This window comes from Nicotiana tomentosiformis, chromosome 12 (genome assembly GCF_000390325.3).
Source record: "Nicotiana tomentosiformis chromosome 12, ASM39032v3, whole genome shotgun sequence".
Taxonomy (NCBI): Eukaryota; Viridiplantae; Streptophyta; class Magnoliopsida; order Solanales; family Solanaceae; genus Nicotiana; species Nicotiana tomentosiformis.
In genome coordinates, this window is record NC_090823.1 from 110,656,045 (window position 1) to 110,668,950 (window position 12,906).

The 12,906-nt window shown below is 34.8% G+C and overlaps 1 protein-coding gene across 1 annotated transcript in view; it reads right to left on the reverse strand.

Moving 5' to 3' along the window:
- The window catches only part of LOC104117193 (MADS-box protein SOC1-like), a 31,805-nt gene that overhangs the window by 1,501 nt on the left and 17,398 nt on the right, over positions 1-12,906 (reverse strand). The window contains exons 2-4 of the mRNA XM_009628204.4: positions 3,415-3,496; positions 386-447; positions 136-235 (exon numbers count right to left, since the gene is read on the reverse strand). Of these exons, the coding sequence (XP_009626499.1) occupies positions 136-235; positions 386-447; positions 3,415-3,496 (244 nt within the window). The remainder of the gene's footprint in view (positions 1-135; positions 236-385; positions 448-3,414; positions 3,497-12,906) is intronic.

Below are 12,906 nucleotides of genomic sequence, written 5' to 3' on the forward strand. Positions count from 1 at the left end.
TCCTTAAAAAATACATTACTTTTCGAGGATCCGAAACGCACCCGAAAATATTTTTGGAAAGTTCGAGCAATATAGATAATTACTGCAAAAGGAACAAAAATAAATACAGCAATATAATGATATATAATATTGTACCTTTCTTGCCCTAATGTTTCTTAAACTTCGGTCTAACTGTTCTTCTACCTTTTCAAGTTCATCAATGGAGCAAGAATCTAAATCTTCTCCTAAAATTCTTCTGCAATGAATAAGAAAAACTCGTCAAATTAACATTTCAGAATCATCTCTGCCAATGTGTTACGCGGTTTGCAATACAAGGATAAGGTTATCTTATTGCTTAGCTTAAAATTTATGATAATGCAGCATTGGAAAGTAGTAGAGAAGAAACCTTTTAGAGTTTTCTAGAAGCTCCAGCTTCCTACTCATAGTAGCAACGTCCTCTTTCAAATGCTACAAAGCAATTTAAAGAAGAAGTAGCATTCAGTAATATTTCTATGGCTAATATAATTCTGTTTGCTTCCGAGCTTTCTTCGGCAAGAGACAATAATGAAAAAGGAAATGCATCTAACAAGAAGTAGTATTACAAAGTTTCATGTGCATGTTGAAGACGTAATTAAGTAAATAAGAGTGTGCTCTTTCTAAAGCTTAAAGCGTGTAAATGAGATGGACATACACTTCAACATGATATCAGAGCAGACAAAGGTCTTGAATTTCGAGTTTCACTGTCATCCATTATCAAAAAGAATTTTCACGTGCATGACTCATAAAAATAAAATAGAATCAAGCCCTCACGTGAGAGGGCGTGTTGAACTCTCTCCAATAGCTTAAGTTTTAACATGAGATTGTGAGACACTTCAACAAAAAAACTCAATCCCAGATTCTTATATTAAGGAGTAACCATGTTAGAAATTCATTTGCTATGAGAGATAAAGATTGTCTTAATTCTGTCCAAAATTTTCCGTCCTTGTGGTATATTTGCCAGATTTTCTGTACTTGTTTTTCGAGGTTTTAAGTTCAAGTTCGTTTCAGAGATCTTTTGCTCCTATACTTAATATCTTAATGCTGTTTCCTTTTTTTTCTTTTACACTACCAGAATTTGTTGATTTTTGTCCAATTAGGGTTCCGAGATTTTTATGTTTCTTGCATATGTTCTTTCCGGCTTCTTTCTATAATTTGGTATCTCAGTATCTGCTTGAATTTGCCAATCTGGCAGCGCACTACCGCACTGATTACATTTTACAGTTTGCTGCATTTTCATGTTTGGCTACTAAAGGAAATTTTATGGTTTATATACCTCGAACAAATCCCAAAGCTAGATGACCAACAAAACAACAATATTGGTCCATACTCAATATTATCTTGCCTAACTTTGTTGACAATTTTGTTGAAAAAAAATAGGATGGGAGGTACCTAACTTGTTGAAAAATTATAGGATTAAATTAACAACAAGTCATCTTCTTTGTAGTAGTTGGACGGCATCTTTTACTATAAATAGATGCCTATATTCTTCATTTCAATTACATCAAAATAAGAAAGAAACAATAGAAGTTAGAGAGAGTAATCCACAGATTGTAGTCTGTGAGATAAATAGTGTATGTGAGTAATATTGCAGTGAGTTGTTTTTAAATAAAGAGTATTATTTCTTTCAAAATTGTAATAGTCTCTTGACACTACTAAGTTGTAATATTATAGTGGTTATATTGCTCCGCTCGGGTATTGTATTTTACCCCATTAAAAGAGTTGATGTCGTTGTTACTCTCTTGTGTTATTATTATTTGTTGTGAATATTATTCCTCGACGGGATTATTATTTTTCCCAACACAAATAAGATGTTTAAGTACAACCATTTAATTTTTAATTGTGTGTTTAAAAGAGTTTTATAAAAATAAATTTGCGGCCAACCAGACTTTCAAATTGATGAGCAAAGCTTGCGGGTAGCAAATTTTTGTGATCAAATCTTGACGGATTGATATATTTTGTCAGATAATCCGATCACCATAACTTACTGTATGGAAGCCTCATTAACACATTGTTGTTTCAAAATTGTTCCAAATCAACTGTAAAATGACTCCAAATTTGATATCCAATCTTCTAATTCTGGTTTCAACTATTTTCAATGGTTAAATTCAACCCAAACCTTCAGAAATTAATAGACTCACTTTGTCTTCAACAACAAGTTTTTTCCACAACAACAAAATCAAGTAATGGTGTTCTTCAATTTTCTTCCCCCAAACTAATCCAAAATCACTAGGGATACACAATATAAGATAAATGGAACATTACTCACTCAATTTCAATCATAAAATAAAAGAACGAGTTCTCAATTTTCTACAACATATATCTCTTCATTTTTCAATTTTAAGTGTGTGATCATAATTATAAGAAGAAAACGGAGGAGGAGGAGGAAGAAGGATATGAAGAAGACGGAGAAGAAAAAGGAAAAATAAGGTAAAGAAGAAGAAGAAGAAGAAGGGAGAAGGGAGAAGGGAGAAGGAGGAGAAGTTGTGGCGGAAATCTATATTTGCATAACTTTTCTTAACATGGTCAAAAGTACACCAACTCTTAAGAAGGGCATGGTGAAAATACTTGTTTTAAAAATGCTTTAAAAATTGAAAAATATATATTTTTCAGTTTTTTTAGTTTTTTAAAGTATTTATTTTGTAAAAATTGAAAAAAAAAATTGCAAAATATTTTTATTTTTTTAAAACTAATGCATATGTAGTCTAATGCATATGTAGTTCACTTTAAGAGAGTTTTTTTTTTTCAGTTTTTATAAAAAATATTTTTTTTTAGTTTTTATAAAAACAAATACTTTAAAAAAACTGAAAAGACTTAAAAAATATATATTTTGCAAATTCTTTTTTTTTTTTTTTTTTTTACAAAAAATAATTCCAGTTTTTACAAAATATATGCTTTAAAAAAACTGAAAAAACTGAATTTTAAAACGGGTCATGGGGTGGGTTTTTTAAAACGGATCGGGTAAAAAAAAAGAAATGGGTCGTTTTCATCTGGTGCTGCTACGTGGCACTCCATCCAAAATAAGGGTTATATTTGTTCCAAAGTATGACGGGAAGGGTATATATAGCCCAATAGTATAACGAGGGGTATTCTTAGACCATTTTCGAAAATACAGAGATATATTTGGCCCTTTGCCGATGATTATAACATACTTCTAAAGTCACAATCCAATTCGCTTTGGCCGATCCCTTTACGCGCATATATGGCCTCTAACTTTCCTCTGAAATGTGGGATTTGCATAAGATATTCTTACAACTAACCCCACTTTCAAGTTCAACGACCTGATTATTAACGTGCAAAACCTGATTGTATACATTTTTTTTATTGATACATAGAACTTAAACTCTTGAAAAATACGTATGCAGCATAAAAACAAGGCATAACAAAAAGAATGCTAACCTCGGTAGTCTGTTCAAGTAATATTTTGTCATGTCTCAAATTCTTGTCATTCTTCTGATAACGTTCTATTGTCTTGTTAGTACTGTTAAAAGGAAAAAAATGAAAGAAACTCAGACTGTTAGTTCTCCAACATGTTACTGAATAATAATGGAACACACAATGAGGTGGTATATATGTAGTTAAATCATTAACCTAACTGTGATAGACTTTTTGAAGGGTTTGTACTAGCTCGATCGAATCCTTTGATAAGATGTATGCTTTGAATGGGAAACTGAAGATTAATTATATTGCCTTACATTCATCCAATCTACCAATTCAATGTCAAGTGTGTAATAAGGTGACCATTCTACAATATTGTCATGCTACAAACAGATATAATCATGCTTTTCCAGTCCAACTCTAAATAATAAATGAGTGAAATTACATTATTGTTCCTCAACCTTCAACTATTATGGACTCATCTTGGTAACCGGACTGAGGAGCCACTAATCACCCCACTAGTGATCTGAGTAACATGACTACAAATTACTCAAAAACTGGTACATCTTGGTGTACACCTTCCTGTTGCTCCTAGGTTGTGGTGACAATCTCTCAGCCACCTAAGTTATTACAAATCCTATATTCCATGCTAGAATTAAACACGTTAAGGAAGATGTTTACTTTGTTATGGACAAGTGGTCTCCAACGATCTTGAGGTGCGTTTACGGGTGGAACCTAAACTCATTCAACTCGTGCAACCCGTCTAAAGTTGGGCTGGTCATTGACCCACCCATTTATTGAACTCAACCCATCTTAACGCAGCCTATCTCTATTTAAAGTTGGGCTGATTTTTAGCCCAAATTTATCCATGAGTAACTTTGCTAAAATATCTTAAAAATAACTTTGCTACTATGTGGAGAACACAGAGTAATGATGAAGCATCTGTTCTGTGACTGTGACTTCTCCAAAATATGCATTACAGAAGTGCCCCTGCGGATGAAGATCAAATTACAACAGCTAGATATAGAGAGTATATGGAAAAGAGCAGCGAGAAGAGAGTTAGGGCCGAAAAAGGTCGGGTGTCATGCGGAAGCTAGTAAAACAACCATTGAACGACGATACATTAGACAACAAAAAAAAATATACTAAAAGAGACACAGACATTTAATATGGCTCTATCAATTAACCTACGTCCACGGATGGAGATGAGCAATCCACTATATAAAAGAGAGTACAAAATATCGAGAGAACAACCTCACGAAGAGGCAAACACAAGTGACACACTACACTTGTCCCGTAAAGTTCTCCCTCTAAACAAAACTCTCAAACCTCATATGACTATATTGTGGATGCTACTGAATGATAAGGAAGGATCCTCAATTTATAGAAATCCAAACATTTTCTTACAAAAAAAAAGGACTCGCCAAATATGGGAGATTTATGTTTCCTTCTAAGAATAGGAAAGCCCAATAATGGTAAACATGTTGACCTTTTTTTCAAGAGATAGGAAAACCAATATGGTAAGAAAATCAGGATAACTCTTAATAATTCTCCCTCTTGGCATGAATTTTATGACAAAACAAACTTGATCAACTTTCTTCATATAATCTTCAACATGTTGCATCTCCAAATCTCCACCGCAAAGTTTGTCTCAATGTGCGTAGCACTCGATTCAAATTTCTCAGACATAAATCATGATTACCGTCAAATAGGTTGCGGCTCGAACTGAACCCTCCAAGATGAACATGTCTTGAACCTTGCTCTGATACCACTTGTTATGACCGAAAAAAATCAGGTGCCATGCGAAAACTAGTAAAACAACACTTGATCGACGATACATCAGACAATAAAAGAGAAATATACTAAAAGAGAAACAAACATTTAACGTGGTTCGATCGATTGACCTACGTCCACAGATGGAAATAAGCAATCCACTATATAAAAGAGAGTACAAAATATCGAGAGAACCTCACCAAGAACAACACAAGTGACACACTACACTTGTACCGTAAAGTTTTTCCCCTAAACAAGACTCTCAAACCCCATATGGCTACATTGTGGATGCTGCTGAATGAGAAGGAAATATTCTCAATTTTTAGAAGTCCAAACCTTTTCCTATAAAAAAAAGGGACTCGCCAAATATGGGAGATTAATATTTCCTTCTAAGAATAGGAAAGCCCAATTATGGTAAATATGTTGCCATTTTCTTCAAGTAATAGGAAAACTAATATGGTAAGAAAACGAGGACAACTCCTAACAAAGAGAACAAGGAAATATGAGCAGGTCCATAATCTAGGCAGGAATAGCAGCACTAATCTACCACATATGATTAGCAAAAAATGATGCATTATGGAATCAAAGAGTCCGAAGGCCACAAATAATGCAACAACTGATAAAGATGGAGATAAGGTACAGAATGAGTGAACTCATGCAGAAAAAAAAGGGAAAGAAAGATAGGATTTGGATAAATCAGCTACTAGGAAGAAATGAGGTATAAGATGTCCCATAAAAAGAGGGCAGGAGGCTATAGATACTAATTTGTATTTTTATTCCTTTATTTTTTGAGTAGTTTTTTTGTAGGAGGCTGTTGTAATTGGAGTTTTTGACGGGATATTAATAAAATGTGATTCGTTCGACCAAAAAAAAGAAGAAGATCAATCCAACCTACCCATTAGACACTCCTAGGCGCGTTGCATTAGCTCAATTGACCAACTGGGTGACATATTGACAAAGATCCTATCTACTAGGATGTGTTGTCAATTTCTACGTGACAAGCGTGCAATGTTGCATCCACAACTTCACTTGTGGATGAGTGTTAGAACAGAGTCCAAGGCTTGATAGACTTCACTTCAAATATATGTGAGGTTGGTAAAATGTGTTAAAGACATAATTAAATAATTAAATAAATAAAGTATATATTTTTAATAATTTAATCATTTAGATTGTTTGAATTCATGCATTTCTTGGATATTTATCCTTGATTTTAGTGTTTTTTAAGAGTATCATTTAGTTATTAAATATTATCTCTTAATTTTTCAAGAAGTCTTTTAGAAATTGTGATGCATATAATTTTTTAGTTGTGGAAGCAGGGGCGGATCCACCCTTTAGGGTGGGGTGGTACGTCACCCGCTAGATTGGTAAAATTATCAAATATTTATGTAAAAATTTTCTTAAACTAGGTTAAATATTTGACCCAAATCTTAGCTCATCCTGACCCAACTCATTTCGGCCCAAATAATTTTTGGGTGGGTCATTGATATTTATTGATTCAACCCATTTTGACTTGCCCAAAATCAATCCCAACCAACCATCCAGAATAGGTGAATAACAAACAAGGGGATGTATACTACCAAGAGTGGGTATTAGTGGAGAAGAGGAGAGGGTGAAGAATGGAGATACTGGAGGGGGTATGTAATAGAGTGAATTTACCTAAACATAGGTTTATGAGTTGGTTAGCATCAGTAGCGAAGCCAAGAAATTCAATAAGGGTATTCAAACCTTTGCCAGTGGGCTATGTAAGGGTGTTCAAAGTCTATTTTTAATCAATAACAAGTAATATTTTACTTATACGGAGTATAATATTTCGACGAATGGTGGCCAGTGACCACCCTTGATGGAACGTAGCTTCGTCCCTGGTTGGCATGCATCAAAGACTATTGGCTAGGGAGAGGCTAGCAGCAATAGGAATATGTCAAGACGAGACATGTCTACCATGTAGAGAATAACGAGAAATGATGAAGCATCTATTCTTTGATTGTGACTTCTCCAGAATATGCATCACAGAAGTGCTCCTACGGATGAAGATCAAATTACAACAGCTAGATATTGAGAGCATATGGAAAAGAGCAGCGAGAAGAGTGTTAGAACCCAAAAAAGTCAGGTGTCATGTGAAAGCTAGTAAAACAATACTTGAACGACGATATATCATACAATAAAAGAGAAATATACTAAAAAAGATACAATTGACCTACATCCACATATGGAGATGAAAAATTCACTATTTAAAAGAGAGTACAAAATATCAAGAGTACAAAATATCGAGAGAACAATCTCACGAAGAGGCAAACACAAGTAACACACTATACTTTTTCCGTAAAGTTCTCCCACTAAACAAGACTCTTAAACCCCATATGGCTACATTGTGGATGCTGCTGAATAAGAAGGAAAGATTCTCAATTTATAAAAGGCCAAACATTTTACTACAAAAAAAGGACTCGCCAAATATGGGAGATTTATGTTTCCTTCTAAGAATAGGAAAGCCCAATTATGGTAAACATTTTGACCTTTCCTTCAAGAGATAGGAAAATCAATATGGTAAGAAAACCAGGACAACTCCTAACAATTCTCCCCCTTGGCCTGAATTTTATGACAAAACAAACTTGATCAACCTTTTTCACATAATCTTCAACATGTTGCATCTCCAAATCTCCACCGCAAATTTTGTCTCAACGTGCGTAGCACTCGGGTCAAATTTCTCAGACATAAATCATGATTACCGTCAAATAGGTTGCGGCTCGAACTGAACCCGCCAAGATGAACATGTCTTAAACCTTGCTCTGATACCACTTGTTATGATTGAAAAAAGTCCGGTGTCATGCGAAAACTAGTAAAATAACACTTGATCGATGATACATCAGACAATAAAAGAGAAATATACTAAAAGAGACACAAACATTTAACGTGGTTCGACCGATTGACCTACGTCCACAGATGAAAATAAGCAATCCACTATATAAAAGAGAGTACAAAATATCGAGAGAACAACCTCACCAAGAACAAGACAAGTGACACACTACACTTGTCCCGTAAAGTTTTCCCCCTAAACAAGACTCTCAAACCCCATATGGCTACATTGTGGATGCTGCTGAATGAGAAGAAAAGATTCTCAATTTTTAGAAGTCCAAACCTTTTCCTATAAAAAAAGGGACTCGCCAAATATGGGAGATTAATGTTTTCTTCTAAGAATAGGAAAGCCCAATTATGATAAACATGTTACCCTTTTCTTCAAGAAATAGAAAAATCAATATGGTAAGAAAACGAGGACAACTCCTAACAAAGAGAACAAGGAAAGATGAGCAGGTCCATAATCTAGGCAGGAATAGCAGCACTAATCTACCACATATGATTAGCAAAAAATGATGCATTATGGAATCAAAGAGTCCGAAGGCCACAAATAATGCAACAACTGATAAAGATGGAGATAAGGTACAGAATGAGTGAACTCATGCAGAAAAAAAAGGGAAAGAAAGATAGAATTTGGATAAATCAGCTACTAGGAAGAAATGAGGTATAAGATGTCCCACAAAAAGAGGGCAGGAGGCTATAGATACTAATTTGTATTTTTATTCCTTTATTTTTTGAGCAGTTTTTTTGTAGGAGGCTGTTGTAATTGGAGTTTTTGACGGGATATTAATAAAATGTGATTCGTTCGACCAAAAAAAAGAAGAAGATCAATCCAACCTACCCATTAGACACTCCTAGGCGCGTTGCATTAGCTCAATTGACCAACTGGGTGACATATTGACAAATATCCTATCTACTAGGATGTGTTGTCAATTTCTACTTGACAAGCTTGCAATGTTGCATCCACAACTTCACTTGTGGATGAGTGTTAGAATAGAGTCTAAGTCTTGATAGACTTCACTTCAAATATATGTGAGGTTGGTAAAATGTATTAAAGACATAATTAAGTAAATTAAGTATATGTTTTTAATAATTTAATCGTTTAGGTTGTTTGAATTAATGCATTTCTTGGATATTTATCCTTGATTTTAGTGTTTTTTAAGAGTATCATTTAGTTATTAAATATTATCTCTTAATTTTTCAAGAAGTCTTTTAGAAATTGTGATGCATATAATTTTTTAGTTGTGGAAGCAGGGGCGGATCCACCCTTTAGGGTAGGGGTGGTACGTCACCCGCTAGATTGGTAAAATTATCAAATATTTATGTAAAAATTTTCTTAAACTAGGTTAAATATTTGACCCAAATCTTAGCTTGTCCTGACCCAACTCATTTCGGCCCAAATAATTTTTGGGTGAGTCATTGATATTTATTGATTCAACACATTTTGACTTGCCCAAAATCAATCCCAACCAACCATCCAGAATAGGTGAATAACAAACAAGGGGATGTATACTACCAAGAGTGGGTATTAGTGGAGAAGAGGAGAGGGTGAAGAATGGAGATACTGGAGGGGGTATGTAATAGAGTGAATTTACCTAAACATAGGTTTATGAGTTGGTTAGCATCAGTAGCGAAGCCAAGAAATTTAATAAGGGTGTTCAAACCTTTGCCAGTGGGCTATGTAAGGGTATTCAAAGTCTATTTTTAATCAATAACAAGTAATATTTTAGTTATACGGAGTATAATATTTCGACGAAGGGTGGCCAGTGACCACCCTTGATGGAACGTAGCTTCGCCCCTGGTTGGCATGCATCAAAGACTATTAGCTAGGGAGAGGCTAGCAGCAATAGGAATATGTCAAGACGAGACATGTCTACCATGTAGAGAATAACGAGAAATGATGAAGCATCTATTCTTTGATTGTGACTTCTCCAGAATATGCATCACAGAAGTGCTCCTACGGATGAAGATCAAATTACAACAGCTAGATATTGAGAGCATATGGAAAAGAGCAGCGAGAAGAGTGTTAGAACCGAAAAAAGTCAGGTGTCATGTGAAAGCTAGTAAAATAATACTTGAACGACGATATATCATACAACAAAAGAGAAATATACTAAAAAAGATACAATTGACCTACATCCACATATGGAGATGAAAAATTCACTATTTAAAAGAGAGTACAAAATATCAAGAGTACAAAATATCGAGAGAACAATCTCACGAAGAGGCAAACACAAGTGACACACTACACTTTTTCCGTAAAGTTCTCCCACTAAACAAGACTCTTAAACCCCATATGGCTACATTGTGGATGCTGCTGAATAAGAAGGAAAGATTCTCAATTTATAAAAGGCCAAACATTTTACTACAAAAAAAGGACTCACCAAATATGGGAGATTTATGTTTTCTTCTAAGAATAGGAAAGCCCAATTATGGTAAATATTTTGACCTTTCCTTCAAGAGATAGGAAAATCAATATGGTAAGAAAACCAGGACAACTCCTAACAATTCTCCCCCTTGGCCTGAATTTTATGACAAAACAAACTTGATCAACCTTTTTCACATAATCTTCAACATGTTGCATCTCCAAATCTCCACCGCAAATTTTGTCTCAACGTGCGTAGCACTCGGGTCAAATTTCTCAGACATAAATCATGATTACCGTCAAATAGGTTGCGGCTCGAACTGAACCCGCCAAGATGAACATGTCTTAAACCTTGCTCTGATACCACTTGTTATGATTGAAAAAAGTCCGGTGTCATGCGAAAACTAGTAAAATAACACTTGATCGATGATACATCAGACAATAAAAGAGAAATATACTAAAAGAGACACAAACATTTAACGTGGTTCGACCGATTGACCTACGTCCACAGATGAAAATAAGCAATCCACTATATAAAAGAGAGTACAAAATATCGAGAGAACAACCTCACCAAGAACAAGACAAGTGACACACTACACTTGTCCCGTAAAGTTTTCCCCCTAAACAAGACTCTCAAACCCCATATGGCTACATTGTGGATGCTGCTGAATGAGAAGAAAAGATTCTCAATTTTTAGAAGTCCAAACCTTTTCCTATAAAAAAAGGGACTCGCCAAATATGGGAGATTAATGTTTTCTTCTAAGAATAGGAAAGCCCAATTATGATAAACATGTTACCCTTTTCTTCAAGAAATAGAAAAATCAATATGGTAAGAAAACGAGGACAACTCCTAACAAAGAGAACAAGGAAAGATGAGCAGGTCCATAATCTAGGCAGGAATAGCAGCACTAATCTACCACATATGATTAGCAAAAAATGATGCATTATGGAATCAAAGAGTCCGAAGGCCACAAATAATGCAACAACTGATAAAGATGGAGATAAGGTACAGAATGAGTGAACTCATGCAGAAAAAAAAGGGAAAGAAAGATAGAATTTGGATAAATCAGCTACTAGGAAGAAATGAGGTATAAGATGTCCCACAAAAAGAGGGCAGGAGGCTATAGATACTAATTTGTATTTTTATTCCTTTATTTTTTGAGCAGTTTTTTTGTAGGAGGCTGTTGTAATTGGAGTTTTTGACGGGATATTAATAAAATGTGATTCGTTCGACCAAAAAAAAGAAGAAGATCAATCCAACCTACCCATTAGACACTCCTAGGCGCGTTGCATTAGCTCAATTGACCAACTGGGTGACATATTGACAAATATCCTATCTACTAGGATGTGTTGTCAATTTCTACTTGACAAGCTTGCAATGTTGCATCCACAACTTCACTTGTGGATGAGTGTTAGAATAGAGTCTAAGTCTTGATAGACTTCACTTCAAATATATGTGAGGTTGGTAAAATGTATTAAAGACATAATTAAGTAAATTAAGTATATGTTTTTAATAATTTAATCGTTTAGGTTGTTTGAATTAATGCATTTCTTGGATATTTATCCTTGATTTTAGTGTTTTTTAAGAGTATCATTTAGTTATTAAATATTATCTCTTAATTTTTCAAGAAGTCTTTTAGAAATTGTGATGCATATAATTTTTTAGTTGTGGAAGCAGGGGCGGATCCACCCTTTAGGGTAGGGGTGGTACGTCACCCGCTAGATTGGTAAAATTATCAAATATTTATGTAAAAATTTTCTTAAACTAGGTTAAATATTTGACCCAAATCTTAGCTTGTCCTGACCCAACTCATTTCGGCCCAAATAATTTTTGGGTGAGTCATTGATATTTATTGATTCAACACATTTTGACTTGCCCAAAATCAATCCCAACCAACCATCCAGAATAGGTGAATAACAAACAAGGGGATGTATACTACCAAGAGTGGGTATTGGTGGAGAAGAGGAGAGGGTGAAGAATGGAGATACTGGAGGGGGTATGTAATAGAGTGAATTTACCTAAACATAGGTTTATGAGTTGGTTGGCATCAGTAGCGAAGCCAAGAAATTCAATAAGGGTATTCAAACCTTTGCCAGTGGGCTATGTAAGGGTGTTCAAAGTCTATTTTTAATCAATAACAAGTAATATTTTACTTATACGGAGTATAATATTTCGACGAATGGTAGCCAGTGACCACCCTTGATGGAACGTAGCTTCGTCCCTGGTTGGCATGCATCAAAGACTATTGGCTAGGGAGAGGCTAGCAGTAATAGGAATATGTCAAGACGAGACATGTCTACCATGTAGAGAATAACGAGAAATGATGAAGCATCTATTCTTTGATTGTGACTTCTCCAGAATATGCATCACAGAAGTGCTCCTACGGATGAAGATCAAATTACAACAGCTAGATATTGAGAGCATATGGAAAAGAGCAGCGAGAAGAGTGTTAGAACCCAAAAAAGTCAGGTGTCATGTGAAAGCTAGTAAAACAATACTTGAACGACGATATATCATACAATAA